Source organism: Equus quagga, chromosome 15 (genome assembly GCF_021613505.1).
Source record: "Equus quagga isolate Etosha38 chromosome 15, UCLA_HA_Equagga_1.0, whole genome shotgun sequence".
Lineage (NCBI taxonomy): Eukaryota > Metazoa > Chordata > Mammalia > Perissodactyla > Equidae > Equus > Equus quagga.
Genome location: NC_060281.1, coordinates 46,613,222 through 46,622,938, shown reverse-complemented (window position 1 = coordinate 46,622,938; position 9,717 = coordinate 46,613,222). Strand labels below are relative to the sequence as shown.

At 43.5% G+C, this 9,717-nt stretch overlaps 1 protein-coding gene across 1 annotated transcript in view; it reads right to left on the bottom strand.

Moving 5' to 3' along the window:
- Positions 1-3,759, bottom strand: part of DEK (DEK proto-oncogene) — a 36,711-nt gene extending 32,952 nt beyond the window's left edge. The window contains exons 1-2 of the mRNA XM_046641000.1: positions 3,682-3,759; positions 21-132 (exon numbers count right to left, since the gene is read on the bottom strand). Of these exons, the coding sequence (XP_046496956.1) occupies positions 21-132; positions 3,682-3,759 (190 nt within the window). The remainder of the gene's footprint in view (positions 1-20; positions 133-3,681) is intronic.
- Positions 3,760-9,717: the final 5,958 nt, after the last annotated feature.

Here is a 9,717-nt window from a genome sequence, read left to right as displayed (position 1 = left end):
TCCCCCGGCGCGGCGCTCACCGCGGGTCCCGGCCGCCGCGGGCCTGGCGCGCGACGGCACAAGCAGGCTCCGGGAGGCGGCGGCGGGAAGGCGCGCGGGCCGCTCTCTGGCCTGCCGCTCGCGCTGCGCTCTCTGCTCCCCAGAATCAACAAGATTTTCAAAATGGCGGTTCGGGAAGGAAAGCGGGAATGCGGCAGCCAATCAGGGCCGCGGGCTGGGAGTTGGCGCGCGCGGGGTGGGGGAGGCGGGGCGGGGCCGCCCGGGCCGCGGGCGGAGGGTCCGCGCGCTCCCGGCCCGCTCGGGGCCGCGTCTGGCGTCCCGTCGGCGCTCGGCGGGCAAGAGCCGGCTGGCCGCGTCCCGGGCGGCGGGCAGGAGCGGGCGGAGGCCGGCCTGCCGGCGAGGAGCGGAAGAACGCTAGCGGGCCTGCGTGTGTATTGTCTCCCCGCTTCGTTCCCGGAAAAGAGGAGGAGCAGTCAGTGGCCCGGGAGGGGGCGGCGAGAGGTGGAAAGAAGTTTACAAAGCACGAAGTCGCTATCTACAGTATTTCACCCAGCTCGGGGGGAATTACTAAATGAACAGACTCATTTAGGTCCCGGAGACCGTGCGGGGCATGACTCCTGAATCTGCTGCATCTGAGGACCTCATCGCTTGTAAGGTGCACCGTAAGGAAAAAGACCCTACCGCGTTGAAGGTTCACGTCACCAGAGACATAAATAGATTTCCTGATGTGTACATGTAGGGGGGAAATGTGTGTTTGTGTGTGTTATAATAGGGGAAATACGGTATTGCTCAGTCCAGACCCTTCTAGCCGAGTTCTAGGCCAGCTCCGCGGATACCTTTGAAGCTCAACATTTTAGAAACTCAACGCAGTATTATCCCCCCTCATATGCTGCCTCTTTCTGTATGTGATTTCCTTAATTTTCTCCCAAGTCCTCAACCACTACCTGCCCAAAGGATGCTTTTACTCAAGGGAGTCAATGGAAATGTGATCAGTTAAGTATGCCTGAATGGACTCCAGGTTGCAGGGTGAAAATTGGACATTTTCTTTGAATCCTCTCTTTTCCTTTTATGCCTTTATCCAAAACGTAAGCAAATCTTGTCATCTCTACCCTCAAGTTTTATACCATTTCCCACTCTACTGATGTCACTCAACTCCAGTTCACTCTTTTTTGCTTGGATTTCAACATAGCCTCTCACTAGTCCGCTGGCGTCCACATTGCCACCCCATCCCCTACTAGTCACACACGAGCCAAGGTGATCTTTTTTAAAAAAATTATCAGATTGGTTCCTCTCTTGCTTAAAACGCTTTGGTGGCTCCCCATCATACTTGGAATAAAATTCAAAATACTTATGGTTTGCAAGGTCCTATGTAATCCAGTTGCTGACCATTTCTGATCTCATCTCTGACAGCGTTGGTTGTTTCAGTGACACAGGCCTTTGATGTTCCTCCAGAAAGCCAAGCTCATTCCTACCTTTGGGCTTTCCACTTATTTTTTTCTGCTCTTCTCACAGAATCATCAAATGATTTGCACCTTCGCATCATTGCTTCTCTGCTCAAGTGTTTCTCCCCCACTACCATCACTATTCCCTTTCCCTTCTTTTTCATTCATTCATTCAAAAGTACTTATTGAGCACCTACCCTGCCTGGCACTAGGAGCTAGAGAGCAGGACTAAGTCTCTGCCATCTTCAGGCTTACGTTCTAGTTGAGGCAATTAATAAATAAACAAGTGAATATTTTGTATGACAAATAGTGATAAAAGTAAAGCAGGTTAAAGGAGATAGGAAGTATCCGTAGGGTGGATGGGATTTTATTTTACATATTTGTGATCATTAAGGAAGATCTTGTTAATAAGATGACATTTGACAAGAGATCTGAACTAAATGAGAGCAGTGGAGACAGACTGGATATATTCTAAAGAATTGTCTAAGGTATTGGATGTGGGGTATAAGAGACAGAAGTCAATGATGACTGGGTTTTTTGGTTCAATAATCAGGACGGAGCAGTTATTTACTGAGATGAGAAAGACATCTGGGGTTAGTGGGGGGCAGGGCTTTTTTGGGTGGGGGCAAGGAAGGGGTATTGGGAAGGGGATCAGTTGTTTTGTTCTGGACAGGTTAGGTCTGAGCTTCCTGTTGGTATCTAAATGGAGATTCAGAATAAGCAGTTGGATATGAGAGCCTGGCATTCAGAGGAAGAAGCTTTAGCTCAAGATATAAATTTAGCAGTTGTCAACATGTATTTAAAGCCCTGAGACTGGATGAGATGACTAACAGTGAATATTGGTAGAGATGAGGAGAGGGTCAAGATTATACCCTGCAGCTCTTCAGTGTTTAGAGGTTCAGGAGAGGAAGTGGAACCCGCAAAGAAGATGAGAAAGAGCAGCTGTAGCCAGTGAAGTGGGAGGACAATCAAGCGAAAGTTGTGTCTCAGAAACCAAAAGATCAAGAAGTGTCTAAGAGGGAGACCGTGATCAGCTGGCTTAGAAGTTGCTAAAAGATCAGGTGAGATGAGAACTGAGAATTGACCACTGGATATAACAATGATGAGTTATCAGCGACACTGATGATCTGCGTCTGTGGGGTGGTGAGTGTGAAGGTACCAGGAGTGGGGATCTAGAGAGACAGGCAGGCAAAGAACGGATTCGGACACTCTTTCCAGGAATTTCGCTATTCAGGGGAGCAGAGAAATGGAGTAGTAGTGCAAAGGGAGTTTGGTTTTTAAGAAGGGAGGTATTACTGTATGTTTATATGATGATGGAATGAATCAGTAGAGTGGGGAAAATTGATGATAAAAGAGAGAGAAGGGACAATGGTTGGAGCTGACCTAAAGTAGGTATGTCAAGCTGGGTTCTCTGTAAGCACATGCTAAAGCAGAATTTGGGGTACCATATGTTTATTAGGGATCAATACCTATGAAAGGAAGGAGGAGGAACCAAGATTGGTCAAAGGAAGAGGTCAAACTTTGAAGCAGATCTGACAAAGCCTCAGCCAACTCTGAGGGGAGCTCTGGAGTGAGTACTGCTCTTCAGAGTATCCTGCCTGCCTGGGCTTTTATACCCCTTGCTCAGTCACTGCATGCAGGCTGCCCCAGGAAGGGCGTAACCTAAGGTGAAGTGACTCCAGAGCTGTGGCAGATCCTGAGGGAGATGACAGATGGAGGCTGTGTGCTCACTGTGGGCTCTGCAGCTGGGCTTCTGGGTGGCACATCTCCATGTCTACTACAGGACATGAAAGGAGATGGAATCTAGTGTACAAGGGGAGGAGTTGTCCTTCGTTAGGACAATGAACAGTTTCTACACAGTAACATGAGGAAAGACAGAGGAAATGGGTACAGATGCTGGATGGGGGTTGGCAAATGTAGTGGGCGTTTAGGAAGTGGCCATGAAGTCAAAGTGAGACCAGTCAGCATTATTGTTTTTCTCCAGCCATATTCAGCTCCCTGGGAGTAGGTGTGAAGATGGCAAAGACTGGCATTTAACCAGGTTAGGATTTCGCCAGGCAAGTATGAAGGAAAGAGAAGGGTGAATTGAGGATATGGGCAGGACAATGAATATAATGGTGGAGCACAGAATCTGAGTTAAGTAAGGAGGAAAGAAAGGAAATGAGAGGGGTGAGAGGGTGAAAATGGGGCAGGATCAAGAAGCAAGGTCTTTCTTTCTCTTTGTTGTATTTATCACTACCTGAAAAATTGGTTTATTGTCTGTCTTCCCCACTAAAACATAAGCTCCTTGTAGCTGGAAGGACTTTGTCTTGTTCATTACGGTATTCTCAGCACCTAAAGCAGTGCCTGACACATAGTAGTTAGTCAATAAATATTTGATGAATGAATGCAAACCAAAGTAGACTCTATCATGAAGATTCAAAACTTTTTGTTTAATGTGATGATACAGTGTGTTAAGATATGACAGGTTATTTCAACAAAAGCTTTTTAATAGCAGTTCAACAGCAAAAGTTTATTGCTTGCTCTATAACGCTCTCCATCAGTTCAGGCAACTCCCCAGGCCCTCCATTCATGTAATTTACTCATTATTCTTGGTTACTTTGGTCTTGTAGATCTACCATCTCAACACAAGTCCTTGGTGTTCACTGTGGTAGGGGAAGAGAGCAGGATGAGAACGCATACCCACTCTTCTATGATTCTGCTCATTGGCCAGTGGCCACATCAGTCATATGACCCCACCTAACTGCAAAGAATCTAGGCAATGTGGGGCACATATGGAATAGTTGGTGAGGATTGCTGTCTCTGCACACAATGGGCTGATAATTGCAACCAGATAAGGTACACTTAGGATGAACAGATGTGTCTGAAAATAACTATTGGTTTTATTTTGGAAATACTAAAATGCTGAATCTTAAAAACAAATTTTCATTTTGCCTTAAGTTTTTACATACACTGGACACATGTATCTATTTATCTTATACACATATCTAGCTCTTATATATACATATCTTTCCCAGACTATAAGCTTCATATGGGTGGAGACCATGTTCATGCTGTTTATTATTCTCTCCCAGTACTTGGCACAGTGCCTGACACATAGTAAATACTTTTAAAATATTTGTTTAATTGAAATGCACCCCCTTTTAGTTCTTAGAGAGTGACATGAGTCTGTTGTCTTGGTGCTATTTAAAGACATTCCAGCAATATCAACTCAGTAAATTAACATGGCTTGAATAAGCTGATGACCAGATTCTTGGTCATAAATATAAATAGAGTGACACATTTGGTTCTTCTAAAAACAAGATATCATACTCTATTTTGGTAGAAAGAATTAGCCGAAGTATGGTTTAGTAATTTGAGATTAGGTTTGAAAATATATGAATACAGCCGTATCCAGTTGGTTGATAAACTGGATATTCTAACTCTGACAATGGCCAGGGAAGACTATTCAAGGTAAGTGGTAGAAGACGGTGAGGGAGATGGTGTGAGACTTATGTAAGTAGGAGAACAAAGGATAAATGGTTACAAAATTTTGGCTCGAGAATCTAATTTTGCTTTAATTTTAGCAAGTGTTATTTGTAACACATTTCATTAATATATCCTTATCAACTGTTCCATGGAATGAGACCAAAGAAATAGAGAAGTGTAGAGCTTTGGCATTATTTTTCATGTTCACTGTAAAATAAAGAGATCCTCTCTGTTGAAGGGGACTTTTCAGCTTATAGTCTAACATTCAGTGCTTAGATTATATTTAATACCATCGTTATTGGTGGAATCATAACATCAGAGGCAATAAAGTGTTTTCCAATATAGGTTGGCTAGAATCCTCAACAATGTCACAAGATTGTCAAAATGGAGTGTTATCGTAGAAAATAGATATGTCTAACTCTAAAATATCCCCATAAATCTTAATTTGAATCTAGACTTTTATAAATAAAATATTTCTTTTTATCACTTATTCTTCATTTAAGGGAAGTAGAAAAGTGTTGGGTGGGTATCTGTCCCATAGGCAGCCTGGGTTTAAAGAATTAAATTTAGAGTTAATAGATGTTTGCAAATTAGGATAAGAAAAGATTTTTAAAATGTGATGCCACCTCCTAGTAATATGTTTTGGAAAAATACATTTGTTCTGTTTGTCTGCCATCTACATCTCAATATAATGCAGTGGTTCTTAAGTAGGGGAGAGAGTATTATGTTCTCAGGGGACATTTGACAATGTCTGGAGGCACTTTTGGTTTTCACAACTGGGGAGAGGTACTACTGGCATCTAGTGGGTAGAGGCCCAGGATGCTGCTTAAATGTCCTGTAATGCACAGGACAGCCCCGACAACAAAGAATTATCTGGTTCAACACATCACTAGTGCAACGATTGAGAAACTCTAATCTAAAGCAACGTATTCTCCTTTCTTAGCACTCCACTAAAACCGCTCTCATAAAGATCAACAATGATCTCCAAAAAGGCAATTGAAAGGCTTCTTTTGAAAACTCCTATAATATTACTTAGTTTCTATGCAGCATTGGATACTGTTTAGCATCCACGTCTTTCAAAAACTTTTTCTCTTGACTTGCATGGCATTGCTTTCTCCTGGTTCTCCTCGTTTATTGGCTGTCCTGCATCTGTTGGCCTCCCAAATGTTGGTGTTCTTCAGGGATCCACCTAGGCCCTTGGTTCTTTCCTTACACATGATTTCCCAGGTGATCTCATCCACACCCATGGTATCGATGACCTCTAGATTAATAAAATCCAAGTCAATATATTTAGCAATTTACTTTGTCTTTGAGCATCATATGCTTAGCAATTGCGTATCAGATTTCTTACTCAATATCCCATCAATACCTGAAATTTAACACATTAAAAGCTAAATCCATTCTCCTCTTTGGCAAATCTCTCCTCTTTTTACTGAGTCGGTTAATTGCTTTGTTGTCCACCTTGTTGCTCAAACTTGAGTATTTGAAGTGATCTTTGGCTTCTCCCTCTTCACAACTCCCCATATCAAGTCCTCTGGATTCAGAACCTCTGAATGTCTCTCATACACATCTCCTTTTCTTTCAGGCCAAATCACCTCTCTCCTTAACTGTTGTAGCAGTTTCCTTACTGGTCTCTCCCTGAAGCCGTGTCCTTTCCCTTCCTTACTGAAAAATTAGTCCACCAAACAAGGAATAAGCTTACAAATCCTACAGACTAGCTGGTGTGTTTGTCTGGTTAACATATATTAACCTTTTAAGACTCAAAACATTGCCTTCTCCATAAAGCATTCCTTATGTCTCTCGAGTTGAGACTCCTTCCTTTCCCTCCTACACTGTGTTCCCTTAGTACGTTGTTCATATCTTTATTATAGTATTTATGAAATTATATTATCATTACTTATTTACATATCTACCTTTGTAGTAAACATCTCTTAAGTTGTCTGCCTTTTTCTGAAGAAGTGTCCTCCTCCCAAGCTCCTCAAGGACCCTTCCATCCTTATCCTCGATCCTAGCTAGCCACCATCTGTATAGTTACATGGAGAACTTATGTAGGCATGTTTTTATGTCATGACCCTGACATCCTGTCCTCCTTGACTGGGCATCTGACCCAAGTAAGGCCAGTTAGTCCCTGGGAATTTGGAAGTGAGAGAATGAAGATGAGATGTGAATTAGGATAAGGGAAGAACAGAGATTTATGATTGTATCCAATCTAGAGAGCATGGCCTAGAGGAAGCAGCATGAACTTTGATTTCAGACAGATGGGTTCAAACTGAGGGAGGTCATAAAACAATTAGATGGTCAGAGTGAAAGATAATAGGAATATAATAACTCTCAAAAGGAGAGGGGAGCTGGGTTAAGAGCATGCTAGTTTGCTCTTACATAGTGGGAAATTTGGAATATATATCAAAGTGACTTCTGTGTGTCAAATTTTCCTTTATTTCACCACTCAGTTACAAATCAACATTCTTTTTATCTTTGAACTGTATGAGAGAGAGTTACTGTGTATTTTGTAAAAAACAAAACAAAACAAAACAAAACAAAACCCAAACAAACCATTTTTCTCTTTATCTCTAATTTCTTTTTACCTCAATTGTTTCTCAGTTGTTTACCACCACCGACTCTCCTCCCTCCCCACCGCACTTCAGGAAAAGTTTGTCTCTCCAGGGACTTGTCATGGGATTCAACTTAGATTCCGCAAAGGCATGAGGATCTATACACTGGTATCATTGATCACATGCTGCTTCTAGAGCTCTTCTCCCTGACTCTCTCTCCTCGTCATTTGTCCTCTGCCTGTGCAGTAGTCTTTCTCGGGTAAAAATCTGATCTCATCCTTACCTTGCCTGTAACATTTCAGTGCCTTCCCCTTGGGGAATAAAGTGCAATTTTGAAAACATAGCCTACAAGACTCTACATGATCTGGCCTCTGCTTACCTCTCTAGCCTTGTCTCTCCATTCTTCCTGCCAGCCATTCCCACTCCCACCCCCAAGAAAAAATCCTCCACAATAAGCCATAATAAGCTTCTTTAAATTCTTTGAGTTGCCATGTTCTTTCTTACCTTTGGCCTTCTCCATGTTATCCCCCCTACTGGAAAACTCTTTCTCCTCCTACTCTCCCGTCCCTGACCAAGTTACACTCGCCTCCAGGTCTTAGCGTCAACGTCAGTTCCTCTGTGCTTCATGTGTACTGCCCTCCACGTGTGCCATCCTCCATCAGAGCGTCTACTTTTAACAGCCTGTTTACTTGTCTATGCCCCTGTTCAGCTGGGTGAGGGTAGAGATGTTGCCTTTCTTGTTAACTCTCCCATCCATACCACTAGCAGTGTCTCAGACTAGCAGGCATTCAATAAAATATTGGTAGAACGAATAAGAAGGCAAAGAGCCTTTGTGGTGACCACCTCCTACCCCCTTCCTATATCACCTAAGCTGGTCCTTTCAGTTGCAGTAATTTATATGATGTGTTTATCTTCAGATACCCACCTCCTACCCAATGGAAAAACCTGATAATTCTAGTAAGCATCCATTTTTTTCCAGCCCTCAGATTAGAAAGTTATCTGATAAATTTAGAAAAGATAATGGATTAATATGGAGTCTCTTTTTTTTTTCCTTTTTCTCCCCAAAGCCCCCCCCCCGTACATAGTCATATATTCTTAGTTGTGGGTCCTTCTAGTTGTGGCATGTGGGACGCCACCTCAGCCTGGCTCGATGAGTGGTGCTATGTGGAGCCCAGGATTCGAACCGAAGAAATGCTGGGCCGCCTGCAGTGGAGCGCAGCGAACTTAACCACTCGGCCACAGGGCCGGCCCCAATATGGAGTCTCTTTAATAGGTATGCATTTATCAGGGCTCTGTAATAAACTAGTTGCTTCTCAAGTTAATTCCTAGCATCCTTTAAATTACAGCATGACTGATTATGAATAATACTGCAGTGCTTCTAACCTACTCCATAAATCTATTTTATATTGATAGGTAATGAATGAATAAATGGAGTGCCGTTTAACAAGTCACCTTCCACATTCCCAGTAGGGATTAGGTGACAGGTAGCTCGTGCATGCTAGTGATACAGTGATGTTTTCAAGGATCCCTTTGCATCGTTCTTGTCTTTTATATTATTCAGTATGGTCTGCCCATTGCTAGTTCCTTCGCCATTAGAAGTCTCTGAATACATCCACCTGCTCCTTCCCAGAACTTTGGCTTCAGAACTGCGACTCTCCTAAGTGAGAACGGAGGTTCCAGGCTCTGGGCATGTTCAGTAACCAAAGCCAGGTGTAATTAACTTCCCTTGCTCTGACTCCGGGCCCTGACAGGTGGCAGGTATCGACAATGCTGGCAAGAAACTTGCCTTGTCTTGTACAGCTGAACATATGCTTCCTGAAGCCAATCTAACATCCTGGCAACCTAAGTTTAAATAGTGGGGACGCCTGGGTTTTTAAAACAATAAAATGGAAGTTATTGTTTTGGAAAAATTAAAATGACTGGCAGGCGATTCTCAGAACACTATGTAGATGAATATCAAGTGTTAAGTGATGTTGTGGTTAAGACAAACGAGGACGGAGACGGGATGAATGGAAGTCGTGCCTACCTTGAACCTCACAGGGCAGATGAAAGATTTTAAAAGGGTTTTTCTGAAATCGCCCTGCCCCAGAATTTCAAGGACCACAATCGCTGCCTCCTTCCTAAAGAGAGTGCGTTCCTGGGGGAGGTGTGTGCGTGCACGCGCTCGTGGAGGGAAGGCTCTGGAGAGGGGCCACCGCTCTCTGGAATAAACAGCAGGGGGAGAAGGGGAGCGCGACGCAGGGCCGCCGGAGGGG